This window comes from Ornithorhynchus anatinus, chromosome 17, assembly GCF_004115215.2.
Source record: "Ornithorhynchus anatinus isolate Pmale09 chromosome 17, mOrnAna1.pri.v4, whole genome shotgun sequence".
Classification (NCBI taxonomy): domain Eukaryota; kingdom Metazoa; phylum Chordata; class Mammalia; order Monotremata; family Ornithorhynchidae; genus Ornithorhynchus; species Ornithorhynchus anatinus.
The window spans coordinates 16,952,462-16,976,451 of record NC_041744.1 but is presented as its reverse complement, the minus strand read 5'-3'; the positions used below and the strand labels follow the sequence as shown (position 1 = coordinate 16,976,451).

The window sequence follows — 23,990 nt, the reverse complement described above, 5'->3', positions numbered from 1 at the left end:
TGGCAGAGAGAGCTGCTGTGCTCAGGCTTCCCCGGCAGCAATATGGTCTACTGGGAAGAGCATGGGTTTGGGGGTCAGAGAACCTGGGTTCTAATCCCAGCTCCTTTCTTGTCTACTGCGTGATCCTGGGCAAGTCCTTTGTGTCTCAGTGTACTTATCCATTAAAGAGGGTACTATTACTTTTCTACCTCCTGTTTAAACTGTGAACCCCATATGGGGTAGGGACGGGATCCAAACTGATTATCTTCTATTTATCTCAGCATTTATTAAGTGCTTAGCAAATGCCGCAGTTACAGGGATTATTATTCCTGGGGTCTGAGCTGATGGTGAATTCCAAAGAATCAAAGAGCGAAACTGCAGCAGCTGACAAATTTCAATGGTCACCTAACATTACCAACCAGCAAATGGAGCAACGGCAAATCTGCCAAGGGGAGCCTGGAGCTTTCTGTTCTCTGAGAATCTGCCTCCCCTAATCTGCCTCAGAAAATGGGGAAGACTGCCAGCTTCAGGCTGATCCAGGTGAGTGAGTGGAAAGAGGTCTCTTTGCCAAGAGGCTGGAAGGCAGAAGAACCTCTGGGGATATTCCTCTCCTATCAGCGGAATGCTATGCCAAGGTTTAAACCCCAGTGGAGAACTCATCCCTTTGGAGAAATACATTTGAACCTTTTATCTGCAATAGAGAGGAAAACTTTACACTGTTACAATCCCGCCCTTGTCAGTCTGCCCTCACTCCCTGCTGGGCTACAATCACACAGCATCATGGGACTTTCCTGTGTGGTTTCAGCAAGACCACTGAATAGTAAATGATTTCTCTTCCCTGGACTCATTCAACCAACGCCTAACAGAAATAGCAGTTTGTCTCTCTGTCTCTGGATTTATCGGGCCTTTCAAGACCATCTCCAGGATGACAAGTCCTCCCAGTGGACGTTCGGGCATCGGAACAGGTACCGGTGATAAAAAATCATACTCTTTTCCTTGTGAGGGTAGAAAGTGTGTCTGCTTCTGCTCCTGGCAGAGAATATGGTAATGCGATTAGATCCCCAGGACCTCCTAAACAAGGGGAGGGCTTGGGGAGAATTGTTTCAAAGGAATACCCTGTTGGCCTAGAGCAGTAGGATTTGGGAAATGGTCATGTTCCATCTTTTAATTGCAGTTCAAGGCACATTAGGCTGAGAAAGTGTTCTTTATGAAGAGGGGTTAAAATGTATTTAAGTTGACCTCTGAATTTTTAAGATTTTAGATTAAGAGAAACAATTTTCAGTGGGCTATCGTTATTTTCTTCAGGTCTGAGGAATAGCACAATGCAAGACAGCTCATGGCTTTCAGTGGAGTTGAAAGTTTTGAGGAGAACAGGCTGTGCATTTGGGCCTCCGTGTTACCTTCCCAGAATTTGAAATTACTTCAAATAAGAGCTTAGGTCAGGTCGTGGAGGAGGAATGGGAGGAACAGGAGAAAGCTCAGAGGATGACAGGTCAGATTACCCGGGATGTCCAGGAACCAGGACCCGAGGAATGACTCCGAAGGAGCCGGCGTCCCCGATCAGCAAAGCCGAGAGAGCATCTCATTTCGGTCCAACTGAGTTTTCGTAGGAAGGAAAGATCCCAGAAGATCCTAGGTTCCATATAGTTGTTTTATCCCCTCAGTTGAATAGAATATTAATCCTCAAAAGATCCAATTATAAAATAATTATTATTCAATCAGTGAATCAATCAACATTATTTATTGTGCACCTACTCTAAGTAGACTGTAGAGCAAGGACAAAAGATGTTAATGACACAGTTCCCAACTCATGAAGCTGCGCTTCTAGAGGTCGCTCATATGCATCATGCAGATTGAAATTATTTACAGCAAATTAAAGACAAGTGATAAAAATACAACTGGGATATATAATGTAAGGAAACATAGTGCCTGGCACATTGTAAGTGCTTAACAAATGTCATGAAAAAAGGAGGTTAAAGGCAATAATTAAGGGAAGGATTATGTATAGTACATAGATTGACAAATGAATGCTAAGGTTGGCTGCGAGAACAGTGGTAAAGTGGATGTTGGGGTGACGTGTAATGGGACTGTGAAATTTTAAGGCCTTTCAATTCCAAAACATATGGAATTTCTGATGGGCTTTGAAGATGTGCAGAGTTTGCTCTGACAGATTCAAAGAGATCCAAACAGGGGGAAGGGCTCGAGGATGCAGAGCACTTGGAGAATGCAGAGCCCAGTAAGGTGGTGACCTTGTGAGGACAGGAGAGCCAGAGATGAAGAGACCATCTATGTGAGATGGGGAAAATTGGTGGACAATGGAGATGGACAGGGCGTCAAGCTAAAAGAAGAGGAAAATGGGTCGCAGTGGTGCAACGTCATAGCGGGAGAGCTTCCCTTCTAGACTGTACGGTTCTTGTGAGCAGGGAATATGTCTACCAACTCTGTTAAATTGTACTCTCCCAAGGGCTTGGGATAGTGCTCTGCACATAATAAGTGCTCAATAAATATGATTCATTGATTGACTGAGGGGCAAAGCAGAAATCTACACATATGTCTGTATCATGATTTTTTTTCTCATCTCAGTCGCCATCTGGGCTCTTGTAGAAGTTTGTTCTCTGGGTGCTAATCGTCAGTCAACGATAACCCATATTTTCCACCTGTTATTCACAGACCCTTTGCCTGAGTCTACTGTTTTCTCATCCCCGATGCCGCTGGAAGAAGGGAGGCAGAAATGTCTAAAATTGGGGTTTCACCTTTGTACAACAGCTTGTTATTCTCACACCCATCACTGGAGAACCCCTGCAAAGGAAATAAATGACAGGAGTGTTTTTAAGTGCTTACTATGGGCTAAATATTTGACTTAACATTGGGGTAGATAATGAGAACTGACACAGGCCCTGTCCCAGCTGGGGCTCGCTGCCGGAGGGTGAGGGAGAGCGGGTATTTAGTGCCCATTTTACAGATGAGGAAACACAGAACACTCTTAGATATTGGGAATTTAGATGACTTGCCTCATGCCCAAGGTCACATAAATAGGTAAGTGGCACAGCCAGGATTAGAACTCAGGTGTCCAGATTCCCGTTCCTCTGCTCTTTCCCCCAGACCGTTGTGCCTCTCCAAGAAAGGTTAAAAGTTCCATGTGTCCAAACTTTCGGGGGGTCACTGTGCTGTGTCATTTCTTCATTAAGCCCGGATTACTCTTTGTTTCTCTCCCTTTCAGACTCTCCCTTTTCCCCCTGGCGGATCTTTGCGGTGACTTTGGGGCTGCTCTTCCTGGTGCTACTTGTGTCCATCCAGCTTCTGCAAGAAAATTGTAAGTGTTGAGGAAGAACCATTAATAATTCGGGGGCTGTTGATCATTTCATCATTGCTGAGGATCCATGAGGACAGTCAGCAAAATATTTGAGAGAAGAAGCCACCTTTCCTGTCCTTCAGGGGTCAATAATAAGGTGACCCCTTCCTCATTCCTTGGATCCTTTTCATCTTAATTCCACTGGTGACTCAGGGCAGAGGACGTTTGACTCTCACACATTGTTTGAAGGGGTATCTTCCATCCACACCTCCTACCGCTCATGGAATGGATGTCTGGATTAGGAAAGGGGTGTGATATGAAGGAGGTTAGATGGTGCATTGTTTGACAGGCTATGGAATGATGGAGAAGAACTGAAGTAAAGTCTGGAAATAGAGAAGGAAATGAATTGTTCCATACATTGACTGAGTTTGGGCAGTAGACTGATAGGAGGAATTAGCAGCAGTCACGATTTGGGGAAGCAGCTTCAAACAAGTGTTGAGGCTATTGGGAATCCATCTGATGTTGAATCCAGCTGAAGTTTTTCATTATTAGGGATGTGAGGAATGTGGCAAGAACAGAACAGAGGTCAAAATAAAAAGTGCAGGAAAAAGAGCATAAATAAGGTGTATGTTCTGCTTTCAATTTCCACTGTGCACCTGTACCTCTCTCTCTTTCTTTATCTCTTCATTTCCACTTCATTTCTCTTTCATGTTCTTTTGGACACTGTCTCTCTCTCTCTGTCTCTCTCCATTTTTTCTCCTTAATTGTTTGTGTGTGAGTTTATTCTATACAGAGATGATATGTACACCAAGAGACTTGGATGCAGGTGTTAAAACGTGCTTCTGCTTCTACGGGAAACTTTTCCAACTGAACCGACTTGGTGTGTTACCCACTGTACTAGGAACAGGCATTTCTTTTTCACAGAGCTGAGTTCTAGAGATGTGGTGCCTGCCTTACAAGCCCCTAACCTTGGCATTACCCTTAACAGCCTCCCTCCTCAAATCTAGAGAATCCATTACATGCAGCCCACTGTATGAGGCACAGGGGGATGGCAGAGCAACCAAGTGACGCATTCCACGTCAACGAGAAAGTCACATTCTAATGGGGAAGACACACTTGAAATGAAAGCCATCAAAAATAAATGAATACAGCTGGTATGTATAATTGAAAATCAATTGGAAAACTTTGAAGTCCCTTGTCGTTATCCTGAGGCCCATCAGCCTGGAATTATAGATGGAAGGAACGCCTAAAGAAAAGCAACGTAGTGTTTCAGCTGTACACACAATGAAGATGCAATTCTACAGAAACAGAACTGTGAATTCTGTTTCTTAGGCATCCCAGTGACCGGTGCAACAGTAGAGAAGAAATTATACCAAAATTATACAAGAAATTATAGACCAACTGTGTTTGCTCTGCTGAAGAAATGAGCAACATTTTCCAGCAAAAGCTTTATAAATGTCATGAGGCAAGGAAATGACAGTGAAAGCAGAATCAAGAATTCAACCAATATGGCAGCACACAAAAGACAGTGTTTGTATGGGGTCATTGTGGCAGGACTCTGGGTTTTCTATTGACCTTTTCATCCACACAGGCCAAAATGGGTATAGTTTTCCTCAGTAAATTTTTCTTTGAGCACTAAGTATAAATATACGTATACACCCAGATATATATGCGTATGTGTGTGAGTGTGCGTGTGTATACAGATTTATGGGAATAGGTATACTTATATGTATAATTTTTTTCTCTTTTTTAAGATAGTTTTATGCCATACACCTTTTGAAATAAGGATAAATGATATCTTTTGAGGACAACAAATGAGAAACAGAAAGTGAAATGATCTATGGAAGCAAGAGACAAAAGAGAGATGATGGGAAGTGGATAAGGGAAAATGAAAAAAAATTCTCTTGTCATTAGAAAGAACCGATTTTAGGAGTTTCCCTGAAATCTAGGGCCACCCTAGTTTCAGAATAATGCATACTAGTCTAGTTAATAATTTTTTATTGTTCTTCACAATACTGTAAAGTTCATTGGGATGACTAGCTATTTTACTGTCTTCCATCGCTGGTTACACACAGTAAGAGCCTAATGGGTTAGAGTTGGAGAAAGGGTCAGTGTCAGGATTCTCATCCAGCACCTTAATTTCCTATAAACACTGGTTTGCTTCTAATCAAGAATGTCAACATTGCAATCATCTAACTCTGCTTTACTTCTTAGTAACTCTGAGAAAAGGAGCTTCTCCAAACAGTTGGGAGCGGACAGGTTGGCACAAGCACTGTGCATCCCGGCAGCCATCCTGGAGGAATTCGGAGATGGAAAAAGCTTTGCCTGTTAACACAGTACAGGGTGAAGTTGGGTCCAGAGCTCAGAGCCCAAGCCTTCTTTCTTCATTGCAAGATACTTCCTGATCATGACTTTCAAACAGCTGGAATGATTTATAATCAAGTCCCAGTAGTGAATGGTCCATGAGCCCACCTATCTTGTTGGGAACAGGTAACTCTTCCTCATCCCCATTTCCACATCAGTGAATGGGTCTGTTCCCCAAGAGGAAACCTTGAGCCTGATCTATGAATGACACAAGCTGCCTTTAGCAGGGAGACATTTTGGGTGGCCTTGACCTACTTGTCTGCACTGGTGGGTGGGATCTCTCCCATCTTGCTGTTGGAGAGAAGGAGAGGAGACAAAGTCAGATACAAAGTGGATCCTATTATTTAGGTGTGTGTGGAAATGAGTTTCAGTCAAACAGTCAGTGATAAGCATTGATGCCAGTTTGGTGTAGATCACTGTCCTAAGCCCTTTGGAATGAACCCAGAAGCTAAACAGTCTTGGCCCTCATATGGAGCCACTCAGAAAAAGAATATTCACAGATAACAGTTCACAAATTATTCACAAATCATTCTCCAGAAGCAGCATAGCCTAACGCTTAGAACATGGGTTTGGAAATCAGAGGACTGGGATCTAATCCTGGAACTGTCATTTGCTTCTGGGGGACTTTGGACAAATCATGTAACTTCTCTGTGCCTCAGTTTCTTCATCTGTGAAATGGGGACTCAATACCTGTTCTCCCTCCCCAAGACTGTGAGCAGGGACAGTGTCTGATCTGATTATCTTATATCTAGCCACAGAGTAAGTGCTAAACAAATACCAAAATTATCAGTATTAAATGTTCGGACATTCCAGGAGGACGGATAAGGTAGAATGGCAATAGTGAGAGAATGGAAGATGAAAATAGATGAGTAAATGGGTGTATAAATAGGTAAAGTGTGATGAAGATAAATATATTCCTAAATTGTTCTTTGGTTGATGTGTCTTGGGTGTGTTGAATGCAGAATTCAAAAAAATGAGATACACGACCAACCCCAGCCCTCGCGTATTACTGGTTATTGTGTGTCTCTCAAAGCCGCTTTTCACCTAGCAAGTTTCTCCTTTGCTGTGGTTTTGTGTTTGCCTGCCAAAGGGTGACTAGTTGATCTGACACCAAGTTGATCAGTCTTGTGGCCCAACCTCCCAAGCACCAGCATCGAGGGAGCCTGTTTTGCGATTGATCCCCAGTACAGTTCTTCTGTTTGCGTCAGAAACTAAGGGGGTCTCCTGGCCTAATGTGGCATTAAGTGATTAGTGGATTTATCTGTTCTTCTCTGTATCATAATGATAGTGATAATAATAATGATTGTGACGTTTCTTAAGCACTTGCTAACATGAGGCCTGACTGCCATCTTTTCAGGCACTGCAGACAAGTCCTAAGTAAAAACTCTCTTCGCCGCCATCTTATATCATGAGTCCCAGCTGAGATGTTTGTCCTGCCTGGCCTCCCCCAGGTTGCTAAATAGTCACCTCCCCCAGATTCTTGGTCCTCTGGGGCGGATCCGTAGATTCACATCCCTCACTTGGCGGCCCTAATTAACCGGGAGCTCCTAGTAGTTCAGGCACTTGCTTACCAGGTCATGGGTTCCAATCCCAGGTCTGCCACTTATCTGCTATGTGACCTTGGGCAAGTCACTTAACTTCTCTGTGCCTCAGTTACCTCACTCGTAAAATGGGGATAGGGACTATGTCCATTCCGATTTGCTTGTATCCACCCCCAGCGCTTAGTACAGTGGCTGGCAAATAGTAAGTACTTAACAAATACCATGATTATTATTATTTTATTGAGTTCCAAGTGAAACTAAACCACCATTATATGCAGAGGAAAGTGCTTGGCTCAGTGGAAAGAGCCCGGGCTGGGGAGTCAGAGGTCATGGGTTTGAATCCCGACTACCAATTATCAGCTGAGTGACTTTGGGCAAGTCACTTCACTTCTCTGTGCCTCAGCTACCTCATCTGTAAAATGGGGATTAAGACTATGAGCCCCACATGGGTCAACCTGAATTCCTTGTAATCCCCCTAGCGCTTAGAAGAGTGCTTGGCATATAGTAGGTGCTTAAATACTATCATTATTATTATTATTACTCCATGCTTAGCCTAATCACAAGGGGTAAATGTGTACATGTACATTCGATCATGTGCACACAAACACACACACCTATTATCTACCCATCTGACTATTTTCCCCAAGTTTGTACAGATGGGCCCTCATCAGAGGAGCTGAACAAGTCCGGGTCCCTGCACCATGTCTTCCTGGTTCAAGTCTTAGGTGTTTCCCGGCAGCCACAGTGTGTGTCTCAGTGCGTTTCTTAGATGGTTTTGCCTCTGGCCAAGGAAACCATTTCTTTCCCCCTTTTATCAGTTGCTTCAGGGGGCATTGAAGCAGGCTGTTGATTCACTCCTTCACATGTCTGCTGTCTCAGAATTGTTATAAGGTGAAGCCAGGGGGGATGACTACCCCTCCCCTGGCTCCTAAGCCCAGGCTCATCCCACAGTCTTTCTCCTGCCCGACAGCAGGGCAAATTCAGTTCCTACTCAAACTCCTCTGCAAGACAGTTCGGTTTCCCTCAAATTTCTTCAGCAATTCAAGTCCTCCTCAAACTCGGCAAGACAATTCAGTTTCTCAAATTCATCCTTCGTCACTGTCACTGACAGGGTCAAAGAACAATCTCTTATGAAATGGCTTCTGCATTCCAAGATGAATAATGATAATAATGATGATGGGATTTGTTAAGCACTTATTATGTGCCAAGCACTGTTTTAAGAACTGGAATAGATACAAGGCTATCAGGTTGTCGCACATGGGACTCGCAGTTTTAATCTCCATCTTATAGAGGATGTAACTGGGTCACAGAGAAGTTAAGTCACTTGCCCAAAGTCACACAGCTGACACTCACCGCACTTACTATGGGCTAAGCACTCTACTGAGCACAGGGATAGATCCAAGCTGATCAGACATCTTGGTCTCATTCGGGACTGCTTGGGTCGTTGTCTTGATTGCTTCCTGACCTTGACCACTGATTACCAGTTGAGTCAGTTGTCACTGTCTGATTGTGATTGAATATCCCACCGAGCAGGAATTGCAGATTTTTTCATTGATTTCCTAGTGCTGAAGTGGATGACCAGCTGGTTGTGTCTGGTCAGCATCAACAATATTGCAGAAGCGAATAGTTTTGGGGATTGCTTTCTCTCCTTTCCCTGAATTGAATGAACATGGCAGCCCAACCAGAAGGATCAATTAATGACATGGCTTCTGGTCAGTCATAAGACAGCATCACTCTCACACTGCTGCCCAGCCACCTGCACCTCTGCCTGCCCCCATCACCACCAATCCCCTGCCTCAGGACTTTGGCAGGAAGACTCCAGGACCGAGAAGCTGCACAAAGCAATAGTTTTTAGTGATGGCAGTTTGCAGAGCACTGCGGTCCCTCCCTCATCCCTGTCAGTCCTGTTCCTTCAGTGTGCAATGAGCAGAAGGCAGGCAGGAGTGCAGCTCGTTGCCAAGGAGGACAAGAGTTGAAATTGCAGAACATATGTACGACTGTAGCCAACACAGGGCTCTAATTAGGCTGTTCCAAAGGGTCATAAACCAGAGCTGCCGCAGTCGACATCAGAAGCAGAGAACACCTCATCATCAGAACTTTCAAAAGCAGATAGAATCTCACCATCAACAGTGCCGTCTCCCCACTTAAGCCTGGCTATATATTTTACATTTTGAATAGACAGGGGTATGTGTAGACCAAAGATACATCTGTGAACCCAGATTCTTGAAGTCTCTCTCATTGGAACCCGGAGAAGACATTGTCATTGTCATTGTCATTGAAACCCTGTGACAACCGTAACCAAAGAGACTCACTGTGGATGGAGCCAAAGGCATTTTGCTAAATTCCAGTTTGCAGGTTCATAAAGATGTTTACTTTATGGCTCGACTTAAAGAAGAATCAGAAGGTTGATTCTCGAGGAATGAGGTGGAAAGGACCAGACCAAGGAACTGTAGAGCTATCGGGGCCCTTCATTCAGCTGGACCACCATCGATCCATCAGAGGTCCCTCATAGTAACTGGCTATAATGACCTAGTTCATTAAGGATTTCAGTACAGAAACAATTAGGTACATCAACTTCATAGAAGACTCAAATCTAATCCACAAGACCACAGGCACACTCAACTTCAAGTGCTTCCTCATCTTTCATCCTACTCACTAATAGACACTCTCTGTGAGAAATGTTTGATGAAATCATTAATTATCATTTAACCTTTGACCACTGGCTTCTGTTAGTCACCTTTCCTTCAAAAATTCCAGGTGGAACTCGAAAGAAAGACATAAAACTTTATCTTCTACTCCTGGGTCCCATGAATGGAAAATAAATGTCTCATAGATAATATATCACTAAAAATAAAACTGTTCATTCAACAGTTCTTCAAATTTTAGCTAGCTAATGGAGCTGGAACTGTTTCTGCATTTTTCCTGGATCTGATTTACTGCAACGATAATCTCTATTAAGATAATTTGTTCACTGAAGTCTCTACTAATTTGATCCCCAAAATACGTTTGCAATGATATTTTCCAATGGTCAATGCAGATAGACTCTGGTTATGTTGTGGTAGGGGTCCATCTCCGAGGGGAGGATGTCTTCTTAGGATAATATTGAAATATTCCTGCCACCTCTCCAGGTCTTCCTTCCACCTTGCCTGTCATGAGTCTGGAGCCATCATCAGTCTCCAGAGTTGCTAAGACTGTTTACCAGGCCATAATTTTTTTTTTTACTTTACTTTAGGACTTGCAGAAATCTTGATGGAGGTCCACATTGTGTTAGAAGCAGCATGGTCTAGTGGGTAGAAGTTCATGCGTCCTAATCTCGGTTCTGCCACTTGTCTGTTGTGTGATCTTGGGCATGTCACTTCACTTCTCTGTGCCTCAGTTACCTCAACTGGAAAATGGGGGTTGAGACTGTCAGCCCCATGAGGGACAGGGCCTGTCTCCAACTCCATTTGCTTGTATCAACCCCAGCACTTACTATAGTGCCTGGCACATAGTAAACACTTAACAAATATCATTATTATTATTATCTCTTCCACTTGGGTGTCCACAAATTTGCTGTTCTAAGTTATCAAATTTATCGTAATTTAGCTTCCTTCTGTTTGAATCATGAGTGGCTTCAAACTTTCATTGATGCATTCATTGCATTTCTGCAAATAAGCTTCTTATGTCAGAGGAAATGCCCTTGACCCAATCTCGGTGACAGCCTGATCAATCCCAATATACTGACTGCCAAACAGCAGCCTGGATCGCAGATAAATGTCCATCTGTTATTTTTATGGTGGGTTGGAGTAAGAGTCCTTTCATCAGAAAGGCCTAGTGCAAATTCATGCTTTTAGAGACTGCACTGTTGTGATGGAAAATACATTTTAGGTTCAAAGATGACATAACTGAAGTAGAGATTTTATCAGTGTATGTGAGAGTGTGATCAAACCAGTGAGGAGCAAACAAAACCCTCCACATTGGTTGTCTGAAAAAGCAGCTCCTGGCTGACCTGTCAAATTTACTGCCAGTAGTGACCAACACTTAGAATGACATTTTCAGCATTTCACGGCAGCCAGAAGAGAAAAACATAGAGAAGCACTGGTACAGCCCATACATATCCTGGAGGTTAGTTTTATTCTTCCCCACAGATATTGCTCCTCATGTACCTGGGCTCTCAGGAAGGAGGAGTGAAGTTTTTAAGGAAATCTTCATTTTCATATTAAATAAGGGCAGACAGAGAATGCTTCTTTGCCTTGGTGGTCCCCTGTGGGTGTGGCAAACTGCAAACCCAGCAGCAGAGACAAGAGAGCTTCCTGAGCAGTGTCAGCTGGACTGTCGTGCAGTGAGCAGCTTCTCTACTCGCGGTTCCCAGGACAGTGGTGCTGAGCAGCGGATAGTCCCTGGGCTCATTGGTCTGACTCTCTATCCCCTGGGGGAACTGGTGCCATGGACGATTGAGACCTTCTACTGCTCGTTGGATTCCTGAGTTCCCATTCCCTCTGGTCTCCTCCAGCCACAAGTCTGAGCCCCTGGACCAATTACCCCCAGAACATCTCCTCCAAACAGGTATTTGTCTGATTTCTTTACCCTCTCCAGTCTGACCAAGAGCAATAACCACCCTGAGACACCATTTGTCTCAGGGTGCACATTCCTTGGGCATTTTTCAAATAACTTCTAATTATCCTGTCGGAAAAAGTTCATACAAACGCAGAAATAGTAATTGCACTTTATGCGATTCTTCATTTCTAATGTTCTCAAGTGCTCCAGGAAGTAGGTTCTGCAGAATCCTCTGTTTTTCTGTCTTTAATTCATAGTCTGTTGACTCATTACCCAGTCATTGATTAGCTAATATCGTGGCAAGACAATTTTTATTTTTCTCCTATTTTCCTGGATTCATCAGACTTTGGCCGGCACTCCTGGGTCCAGGACTGAACTCTCTATATATTGAATCAGGAGAGAGGGATAAGGAAAGACAAAGTGTTAGAGAAGTTTGGAGAGGGATCTCAGTTCAGAAGAACTGGAACTATTCAGAAGGTTGAAGGATAAGTAATAAGATCTTTAGGTTTGTAATACTTTTCATCTGCAGAGAATGACCAGCTAGCTATTCTCCACATCTAATGGGGCAGAACTGGAAGTACATGAGTTTGGTGCAAAATGAGAGATTTCACTTGAACTGGAACAGAAATAAACTGGCAGGCAGATGATAAAATATGAAAATGTGAAAAGAGTAACTGAGAGAGTGGTATTTCATGTTTTTCTCTAGAATAAAATATTGGTCTGACCTACTGATGACATTTATATTGTTCTTATTCTCTTGTGATGACTTTCTCTTCTGTATGTGATAGTTCAAAAGTGTTCCTGCCTACGTGCTTGTGGATGGAGCATATGGTAGTAATTTCCAGCTCTGGGATTGCAATGATGATGATGATGGTATTTCTAAAGTGCTAACTATGTGCCAGCACTGTTCTAAGCGCTGGGGTAGATTCAAGGTTATCAGGTTGACCCCCGTGTGACTCACAGTCTTAATCTCCATTTTACAGATGAGGTAACTGAGGAACAGAGAAGTTAAGTGACTTACCCAAAGTCACACAGCTGACAAATGGCGGAGCCGGGATTCAAATCCATGACCTCTGACCTCTAAGGCCGGCTCTTTCCACTAAGCCATGCACTTTCACTAAGCCTCAATCCCGAAATCCTCTTTGGAATCAGAAAAAAGCCTGAACATCAAGTTGATGAGGATCATGATAAGATGGCTAGTTGTTAAAAAGTCCATAGGTTGATTTTAGAGATGAGGCAGGGGAATGAGGGAAAATAGGAATAGGAAGTAGAAAATAATAGGAATTTACACCTACCAGAAGACCAAGCTACATGTTTGCAGGGGCTTTGGAGATGAAGTCTCCTAGCTGTTTCCCTCCTGTTCCTGCTTCTGAACCCTTGTTCTGGCTTCCTCCTTCGCACCTGCCTGGAGAAGAACTGCTTTAGTGCACTGCTAAGCTGAAAAGTGTTGTATTTTCCAAATACATGACTTTGGTAAAATGGTAGGGATAGAAGTGCGTAGGTTGGGGTTCCTGTAATTGAGATTTTTGTATGATTTTCCACCGACTATTTTTTTATGGTATTTTTCAAGTTCTTACTATGTGCCAGACACTGTACTTCAGCTTTGGTGTTGATCAAAGCTAACCATGTTGTAGACAGTCCCTGACTCACATGGGACCATGGTAATAGTTCCTGTTTTGCCAAAGGGGTAACTGAGACACAGAGACGTTTAGTGACTTGCCTGAGGTTGCATAGCAGACAAGTATTGGAGCTGGGATTAGAACCCAAATCCTTCTATGTCCCAGACCTGTGTTCTATCTAGGTCATGCTGCCTCTCAGATCTTTTTCTCATGAGTCTGTGGATATTGATTTTCCTCTGGAACGTTTTTCTAGGGAGACACCTTTTTGAGGTCAATTCTATTTGGTTAAGAATCCGTACAATTTCTTCTCTTTGGAATCTCTTAAAACTTCCTCTTCTTCCATGCTGCTTATTTCCCCTGACTGTAATTTATTTGAAAGTCTGTCTCCCCTGTACTCTGTCAGCTCCTTATGAGCAGGGAAAACATCGAACAACTCTGTTGTATTATACTCTCCCAAGAGCTTAGTGCAGTACTCTGTACACAGTAAATGCTCAACAAATTCCATTGATTCATTGATTAGTTTTATTCATGGCTGGTAGACTGGTTTGGTACATACAGTGGGGATGGAGATCCTAAGAAAATTTCAAAATACCTCTGACTGTCCTGTGACCTTATTCACCGTGATAAACCTAAATGCTAGAGTAGGATTCTTACAGGTCCACTAGGAATGAGTAAGACTATATCAGATCCTGAAAGCTTGCTCCTGGTTCTCTCCCCTGCAACATTTCTCTCTATGTGAGGGCATCTGCTCTCTCTTTCTCATTCATCTCCCCTCTGCAGAGATGAGTGAACAACAAGTCTTCTACACAGAGTTGAAAATAAACAACTTCTCTCAGCCCCATCCCAAAAGACAAGGGGATAAGAAGAGCAAAGATTCAGGAAAGGAGAAAGAATTGAACTACGCTGAGTTGAGACTGCCTAGGTCTTCTCAGCAGGAGAGCAAACAAGAGAGACTCGATGACCGAGGTATGGCTTGCTATGTGCAGCTGACTCAACGGGGTTAGACATTTTCCTGGTGGAGACTAAAATGGGTTTTGTGGAGACAGGTTTCTAGGGCTCAGTTGGCTGATTCTCACAATGCTCCACTTCTTCCTTAACATTCCTTGGTCTTGGGCATTCCTGTGGAGAACCTTGTCCCTGGGAACATCACATACTCTCATTAACTCCCAGGCAGGGTGCTTCCAGACTCCAGATTCAGTGACTCTTTGCAATTCTATAAGCTACACTCTGGTTGGCAATGGTTTTGTCCTTTTGTCTCAGATGGCCCTATTATTATTGATGCCACCAGAGTCCCTGAGCCCACCTCTCCCCTGGGAATCAGGAGAATTCTGCTCATGTTGGAACACCCCAGAGACTAGAGCTTTCCCGTTGCCCATACAAGGGACTCATGCCGAGTCCTGGCCTGGGGAGTGAACACTTGGTGGTGATTTTGCCAATGGTGAGGCTCAAATGCTGCCCAGCTGTTCTCTGATCCCTTGTCAGTGAGATATTTGTCAGTGCCATTGAGAGAGTCTGGAAAATGACTGAGGAAATAAGAGACTGTCAGTGAAGTGGATGACTGAGGAGCCCGGTGGGAATTCCAAAAACGAAGTCCAGGAATCCAGGCTAGATTCACGTATCTCTGTGGAACCTACCTCAGGATGAGTTTCCTCAGTCTGATCATCCAGGACTCTTCCGGTTCCTCAGTCAAGTGGTTGGGGAAATTTCCTTGCAGTTCGTGAAAAAGCCATCTATTCATATCAAGACTGACCTCTGAGCTGTCTCTCAGCTTGAGGGAGACAACTGAAGTTTTCTTTGGAATCACCTTCTTGACCTTCATTACCTTGGGGCTCATTTTTATTCTCTTGTTCCCCCCACTTGGAGCATATGGAGGATCTGGAAATGATAGCAAGACTTTCTCCTCCCCAGGACAGAGCTCTTCTTCACCAAGAGATTCTCAGGCCACACTCAGGATTGGAGAGAACTGTACTCAATAGCAGGGAGGGGCTAGGACCCCAATGGCTTTTTCAATCCTCTCACCTCTTCTGCCCACCTGCACAGTCCTCTGAACTCTCTCTCCCATTCACTTCCTTCTGCAGAAACGAGTGAGCAGCAGGTAACCTACTCAGAGCTGAACAAGCAAAGGCTTAATCTGCCATGGCAGGACCAAAAATCAAAGGGCGCGAAGAGCAGAAGATCAACGAATGAGCAGTCAGTGACCTACTCTGAGTTGAAACAGCATAATCGACCGCAGCGGTGCAGCCCCACTGAGAATGCCCAGAGCAAAGGTACCACAGGCCACCTGCTCCAGGCTTAGTAATGTTACATTATTCCAACAGATTTAGATATTTCACTTTCCTTAGTCAGGGGGACTCAGCGAGTTGAATTTGTGTTTTTGAGGAATTCTCTTGGAAAAATTCTCTAAGCCCAATTTCCCCCTATAATTTACAATTTTGCTCATTTTCAGATATTTTCAGTGAAGCAGCACTGACTCAGTGGTGGTTCCCAAAGTGGATTTTTATCAGTTTTTCTCTTTCATGAATTGTCTCTGGAATTTCGCCATGGACTTGCTTGGATTTGTCATTATTATTTCTATTGTTGTTGTTGTTTGATACCTTTATTGGGTCATATCAGACCAGGAGCACCCCGAAGTCACTCCAGTGGCTGAACGGGCTGGAGTCCCATCTTCTCTCAAATTAGTAAGGGGCCTCCCTCACCTGGAGGAAACCATAGCTTGTCTGAGGCCTGTGAGGACGTGACTGCTTTGATGAAGTAGAGACCAGCCAGTGGAGCTGCCCATTTTTTGGTCCACCCCTCTCCCCACACACAAGAGCAGCTTTGGCACCAGCAAGGTCAGGGAGAGGAGCATCTGGGGAGCTCAGCACGCCTGAGCAGACGGTGGAGGGAAAGCATATGGGGGGGGGGTCACAGGTTATCAGATACCGACGAGAGGCAAATGATACCACCGAGTCACTGTTCCAATTATGTGGTGTGTTTCATTTGGATAGGGTACTCACAACCCAAGCTGTGCAGGGAGACCTGTCCATGACTACACTGCGAAGATGTCTCTCGGACGGTCCCCCAAATATGTAGTACAAAGGAAACAAGCCTATACATCACGCCATGATACTGGTATAAGAGAAGTGCATAGCAATATAATCTACACACAACTCAAGGCCAACAACCGCTAGGGGCCTCTTGCTTCAGTGGCTACTCCACACCTTGCAGCAGATATGTAATAATAGTAATATTAATAATTATAGCATTTAAGTGCTTACTATGTTCCAAGCACTGTTGTAAGCAATGAGGTAAGTACAAGGTAATCAGGTTGTCCCACATGGGGCTCACAGTCTTAATCCCCATTTTACAGATGAGGTAATTGAGGCACAGAGAAGTTAAGTGACTTCCCCAAAGTCACACAGCTGATAGGTGGTGGAGCCGGGATTAGAACCCACGACCTCTGTCTCCCTTATCCCTGGAAGGGCCTCTTGTTAACTGGTACGGGAGTCAAACACTAGCCCCTAGTCTCCTCACCACTCTTCTTCTACCAACCCCATAACAGAAGGTAACTGATGATTCACCCTCCTACTACCAGCAGACTCACAGAGAGCATCTGCCATCTTTTTCCAGCCCCTTATCACCTTCTTCCCCCTCCCCAGAGCGAGGAAATGGTGTCGGCTCAAGTTGTGGATTCCAAGCAACAACCTTAAAGCATGAGAAGATTGACAGGTTTTCCAACTGAGGAACACATAGTGCATTTTCTACAGTAATTCAGCAAAGAAATTAAGGAACCTCAAACCACAATATAGCCGGCACTCAACACGCTTTATTATACTTTGGCAGCTACGTGTAAAATTCTCCTACAATCCCATAAGCACCCTCTCTTTCCTCAGGGCCTACCTTCAATCTTACAAGATCATTGTGCAGCTCCTTTCACTCCCAGATGCTTTAAAGCCTTACAGAATTTATCCCCTCAAGGGCAGTGATTGTGTTTACCAACTCTGTCCTATTCTCCCGCGTGCTTCATTCGGTGTGCTCTGCACATTGTGCAGCATTACTTCAGTTTTCTTTCCCTTCAGATTTTTGCATTACTTCCCAACAATTTACACTCCTACTACTGTGGAACGAAGGCAAGGTTTGGGAGCATACTTAAGATTGAAAAACAAAGTCTCATTTTCAAAGAGTAGCAGCAGTGAGTTGTAGGCAAACTCTGCTTCTCCACCCACCATGTAACCTCCACCACATCATAAAATCCTTGAGTTCGTGTCTACTTACTCTACGGTACTCTCTCGAGTATATTGTGCAGTGCTTTGCACGAAGAGCTCAGTAAATATCATTGTTTCCTCCTCTCCAGTTGTCACAAACATATGCTCCAGAAGGAGACACAGGTCAGGTTAAAAGTTCAGTAGAGTGAGCAAAATGATGGTCTGTGTTCTTTGGATTGTAATCATTTGACTGTGATGTGTGAACCTCTCCAGCCCGCTCTCTACCTCTCCCTTTTTGACTCTTTCTCTCTATCTTTTCTATCTTTCTTTCCCTCTGACTATATTTCTCTCTTCTTATAGCACCTTTCTTTAACTATCCCTCTATCTCTTTATTGGTCTATATGTGTCTCTGCGCAAGTCAAAATAAGGAATTGAGGTTGTCAGTTAAAGAAAAAGAAAGAAAATGTAAAACGAAGGAGGTCCAACAACGAGGCCTAAAGAAGTAGAAGATGAGTGTGCCACTAACAGAGATGCCGTAAAAGGTGAATGGAGAAACGATTTTGCACAGTGGTGTCAGGGTTTAGGAAATTAACATTTTGGGGCATTTTGGGGGTTTGAGCACTGAGCTGTTTTTTTTCTGTTATAAAGATTATCACTGGTTACCTTATTATCACTTCTAGTAGGTTCACAAAGCAAACTCTGGAAGTTCACTGCAGTGACTCTGGGGATCTTCTGCCTTGCATTACTGACCACAGCAGGTTTCTTGGCTGCCCAAGGTAAATAACTTAACTGTCAGTCCTAAAATAGTGAACAGATTCCCTCTTATAAATGACTCACATCAAGGGAATGAGCTAAATAGTGCAGTCCTGTTAACACTGCTCATCTGATTTCTACAGTGATCCAGCAACAAGAAGTTTCTCCAAGCCCCCTTCCAAAACTGTCCTCAAACACCATCATCGTTGATGAGACAGGTAAGTGCTAACATTATACAGCCTCAATAACCATTCTAGAGCAGCTCAGACAAAGACTGAAACTTTTTTTGTCCAAGGCTGTAGTGCAGGGGGTCAGTGGAGTCAGAACTAAGAGCCCAGGAGCTGTTGTGCCCAGTTCACCTCCCTCCCCAGGGAGAACATTAATGGAGTTGATGACTTCTCAGTTTATTGTGCTTTAACATGATAAGTCCCTGTTGGGGATAGAGTAGTTATACTTATTTTCCTCAGCTCCCCAACTAATGGTTATTGGGAGTGGAAGGAGAAGGTATTAGGACAGAGGCCACTCCCATCTGAGGAGCTCTGAACTGTGGAACCAAAGTCTTCGTGTGCATGAGAGAAAGAGGTGGTAGAAACACTGACAACCAATGCTCAGGAAACATCTGATTCTGCGCATGACTCTAACCCATTACTTGTTACCTAGGATGTGACCGGGGCCCTTGTCCAAAGCACTGGATTGGGTTCAGAAACAGCTGTTACCTCTTCTCTAATAACAGAAAGGACTGGAGAGACAGCAAGATAGCCTGTGCAACTCTGAATTCCAGCTTGCTATGGTTAGACAACCGGGAAGAGCTTGTAAGTTACTCTTCCATCTTACTTCCACGGTTTCACTTGAAAAGGCCAAAGGTTGGGGCGGGATGGCTCACGGACAGGCTCCCTGTGCTCTGGAGCTCTAGACCTGGCTCTGCTCAGAAGCTGTTAAGCCACCTTGGGCTGGTCATTTGGTCTCCCTGGTCTTCACCTGTTCCATCTGTTGATTGGAAGGAGGAACCTCTGCCGTTTCACGGCACTCTGAGGGTCTGTGAGATAATGTGTTTTGAAATCTCCAGGTGAAGGGAAGTGTGACTCAATCACAGAACTTTGTCCACCCCTCTTTGCAAGATGCAGGGTAACCACTATTGAGCATACACCTCATATTAGACTTTCTAACCCCAAAATTATACACAGCCTGGGCCCTACCTCCTGGTGCATCAGAGAGACATGGGGATATTTACTTAGGCTACAATTTCAGAGTAAGACTAGAGTTAGAACCCCAGTGAACATCATTCGAGCAATCAGTGGTATTTATTCAACATTTAATTTGTGCAGATGATTTTAGTATTTGGGAGAATACAATAGAGTTTAATAGATGTGATTCCTGACTTCACAGTGCTTACGCTCTAGAAGGGGATTGATTGAGTGACTGTCAGGGAGTCTGAAGGGTGGAGTACCAGAATTCAGGCCATTCAGAGGAGCCCTGAGACAAGATACTCTCTCATCTCCGGGTCTTCCAGGAGTATGAGGACTGGACCTGTTATGATGGGACATGGCAGGTGCTGGTCTCCAAGGAGGGAAAGACTCAATTTTCAAGCCTGTGCCCTAAAGCTGAGTCTCGAGTTTTTAATAAAAGTAGTAATAGCATTCACTGAACATCCACTGCTCTAAGTGTCCCTGACACGATATTCTGCCTAGGGAACAGGGTCCAGGAGGTGATGAGAGAAAGACATAAAGAGAGACAGTGATTGTGCCCTGGACTGGAACAGACTCAAAACAGGGTGAAATGGGATTAGGAGATTGGGTTATCTCTCAGACCTGGAGGCTGGGAACCATAGATACTGTTGAGGGATTGGTAACCCCATGCCTCTTTCAGACATCATTATGCCTTTTTGGTCTGCTTGTGATTCCCAATAGGATTTCCTAGGAATGTTTTCCTACTCTGCATGGACTGGACTCTTTCATAATGGACCTCGTAGTTCCTGGCAGTGGGAGGATGGCACAGCTTTCTCCATTCATGGGTAAGCCTGGGGCTCTGAAAGACTATCCTATCCCCTAGGGGTTTGTCTCAGATCCCCTTCATTCATTCATTCAGTAGTATTTATTGAGTACTTACTATGTGCAGAGCACTGTACTAAGCGCTTGGAATGAACAAGTCAGCAACGGATACAGTCCCTGCTGTTTGATGGGCTTCCAAAGATTCCTGGATGCAGGGAGGTGTCTGGTGTCTGGGCCCTGGGTTGGGGTGATGATAGAGCTGGACAGCCAAGTCCAAACTGTCTCTAGCAACACAAAGAACCATGTCTCTGAGTTCATCCAGCTCCATAAGCCCATTATTCACTCTGGTTTCCTCCCTGGAACAAGAATGGGAAAGCAAGGTCTCTGGCCTTCACCTTGACCTTGACCCAGAGATCAGGGCAGACAGCAATTCCCAGGGCAGGTCTGAAAGGCAGGAAAGATGAACCCAAACCCTTTGTTAGCAGGATATTCCTTACTTGCCTCAGCACAGACACCCCATACACCCGAGGGCTCTAATCTTTGTCTCCCTGATATCTAAGATTCCCAAAGGGGTGGGTCATGAAGCCTCTGGGAGTTGACTTCCAGACCTTGGGTAAGCACATGTGCTGACATCATTAGCCAGAGCAAAGTAGGTTGAGCAGTTAGTACTTGGGATATTGCATTCCCGAGGCCTTCCTCTTTGCAGTACAGAAGAAGGGTCATGTATTTGGCTATTAAGGGCTTCGAGAGTCTCACTTCTATGAAACTAGAAAATATTTCCATCTGCATTATCCATATTATATCAATCCATCAATCATTTGTTGAGCACTTACTGGGTGCTGAGCACTGTACTAAGTGCTGGGGGTAACAGAGTTGGTAAACTCATTCCCTCCCTTCAGAGAACTTACAGTCAAAAGGGAGATACAAGCATCAATATAAATAAATGAATTATGGATGCGTACATAATTGCCAAGGGGCGGAGCAGGTAGTCTATAAAAGGTGCAAATCCAAGTGAAATAATGATACACAGAGGAGAGGAGAAGAGGAAATCAGGGCATATTCAGGGAAGGTCTCTGGGAGGAGATGTCCTTCAATTTTTCTTTGAGGTGGGAGCAGTGATAGTCTGTTAAATGTGAAAAGGGAGAGCATTCCAGGCCAGAGGCAAGACATGGGAGAGAGGTGAGTGATGGGATAGACAAGATTGAGGTACAGTGAGTAGGCTGGCATTATAGGAGTCAAGTGTGTAGGTTGGGTTGTAGCAGGAAATCAGAGAGGTAAGGTAGGAGGTGGAAAGGTGAATGAGTGCTTTAAACTGCTTGGTGAGGAGTTTCAGTTTGACATAAAAGTGGATAATAATAATTAATAATTATGGTATTTGTTAAGTGCTTACTATGTGCCAAGCATTTTTCTAAGCATTGGGTAAATAGAAGTTAATCAGGTTGTCCCACATGAGGCTCGCAGTCTTGGGGCTCAGGGGAAAGAGCATGGGCTTGGTAGTCAGAGGTCTTGTGTTCTAATCCTGGCTCTGCCACTAGTCAGCTGTGTGACTTTGGGCAAGTCACTTTACTTCTCTGTGCCTCAGTGATCTCATCTGTAAAATGCGGATTAAGACTGAGTACCACGTGGGATAACCTGATCACCTTGCAACCTCCACCATCTCCCCCAGAGTTTAGAACAGTCCTTTGCACATAGTAAGCGCTTAACAAATGCCATCCTTATTATTATTATTGTTAATCTCCATTTTTCAGATGAGGTAACTGAGGTACAGAGAAGTTAAGTGGCTTGCCCAAGCTCACATAGCAGGTAAGTGGCGGAGCTGGGGTTAGAACCCACCTCCTCTGACTTCCAGGCCTGTGCTCTTTCCATTGAGCCACAACCACTGCAGTTTCTTGAGGAGTGGGGAAACCTGGACTGAATAGTTTGGTAGAAAAATAATCCAGGCAGAAAAGTGAAGTATGGATTGGAACTGAGAGAGACTAGAGGTAGCAAGGAGGCAGATACAGTAATCGAGGCGGGATAGGATCAGTGTTGGGATTAACCTAACAGCTATCATTAATTGAAAATCATTTCTATTGTCCATCACAGGATCACTTTCTTCAAGAAACAATCACGGGGTAACTGTGTCTACCAAAAAACTTGGTATTTATATCAAGATAACTGTGAAGCTCTCAACTGGTTCATCTGCAAACAGAGGACTCACTAGTTTCTGTCTAGAAAAGCCCCAACATTGGAATTTCACCTCAATCCCATCCACGTACTTCCTCATATGGAATCCTGGATGTCGACTGCACTGATTTCTCGCTCATCAGAATGGCCCCATTGTTTTCACTAGCAAGATGTTTCTGGATAGAATTGGACATTAAAGACCCAAGAGAAGGCGCTTCAGCAGTGTGTCAGGGCCTCGTGAGATATTTCCAGTCTAAACTCAGTGACTCCCATTGGAAATCCAATTCAGTTATAGCTTCTTTAAAGAGATAGTGAGATCTCTGGTAGATACAACAACACCACTCATTTTTCACACTTGGGCAGCATGCAGTATTATGCAATCTCTTGTGGCCCACCGCAAATAATTCTTCTGGAAGAAAATGAAATTGTTAATGAAACTAATTCACAAGTGATTAACACATCCATCTACCTTCAGTTTCATGGCTTTGTGAGTCCCGAAAAATTTTCTGGAAAAAATAGGGTAGGCTATTGTAAAGTAACAGCTTTTGACACCTTCAAAACGGTATGAAATTCAATTTAAACGTAAGAAACTGACAACGGTGAAAGAATGAGATTTTGCACACTTTAAATGGACCTCATTCATTTAATGGCAGTTATTGATCGTCATCTATGCACTTGGGTTCTAATTCTGGCTTTGCCACTTGTCTGCTCTGTGACCTTGGGCAAATCCCTTCACCTCTCTGTGTCTCAGTTTACTCATCTGTAAAATGAAGATTGAGACTGTGAGCCCCACGTGGGATGGGGACTGTGTCCAAACCTATTTGCTTGTATCCACCCCAGCATTTAGTACAATTCCTGGCACATAGTAGGTGCTTAACAAGTACCAGGATTATTAACATTATTATTATTAGCCCCTTAAAGAATACAATTAGTGGAATAGACTTTCTTCCTGCCCTTGGAGCAATCAAATGAAAGAAGCAGACACAAATTGCACAGTTCTAGAATGACCAGGAGAAAAACATGAATATGTGTTAATGTGGGTACTGAATGGAAAAATAAATGATTGAAATAAATAATTGTACCTTCCAACTCTGTTGTCTTGTAGTTTTCTGAGTGCTAAGTACTGTGTCCTGCATATAATAAGCACTCGATTAATAACATTGATTGATTGCTGAGCACATAGTAAGTACCTAACAAATAGCACTATTACTATTATCATTATTATTGTTGTTGCTATATTAGAAGCTTTCACAGAGAGATGTTTCTGAAGCCGTCTGCGCAGATGAGCTCTCTGAAAGAGAGTGTCAGCAAAATAAATACGGGACCCAGAGCAGGTCTGTGCGAGTAGTGACTGCAGGACAGAAGTCAGAGAAATATATCTGTGTACATATAGTAGAGGGATAACAATATGTGTACACAACTTTCAGGCTGATTGCCCTGGGCCAAACTTTCATTCTGGTAGCGCAATCCTTTCACTGCTTTTCTATTTTTTAATTCTCATCCTCACTCCCCTGGTGGCTCACTGCCATGATTCTAGAGACAATCTTTGTAGTGGTTTTGGAGTCTGG

At 43.9% G+C, this 23,990-nt stretch overlaps 1 protein-coding gene across 3 annotated transcripts; it reads left to right on the top strand.

Moving 5' to 3' along the window:
• The first annotated feature begins 633 nt into the window (after positions 1-633).
• Positions 634-23,511, top strand: LOC103168684 (natural killer cells antigen CD94-like). 3 transcript variants are annotated; one of them, XM_029082816.2, is made up of 7 exons: positions 634-944; positions 3,200-3,292; positions 18,199-18,291; positions 18,412-18,486; positions 18,929-19,080; positions 20,176-20,279; positions 22,342-23,511. In XM_029082816.2, the coding sequence occupies exons 1-7, from the start codon at positions 905-907 to the stop codon at positions 22,457-22,459; spliced, it is 675 nt and encodes a 224-aa protein (XP_028938649.1). In that variant the 5' UTR covers positions 634-904; the 3' UTR covers positions 22,460-23,511. The 3 variants fall into 3 exon arrangements, with proteins under 3 accessions (XP_028938649.1, XP_028938648.1, XP_028938647.1); XM_029082815.2 differs by having other exon boundaries at positions 18,196-18,291; XM_029082814.2 differs by lacking the exons at positions 634-944; positions 3,200-3,292 and adding exons at positions 13,800-14,297; positions 15,410-15,598 and having other exon boundaries at positions 18,196-18,291.
• The last annotated feature ends 479 nt before the right edge of the window (positions 23,512-23,990 follow it).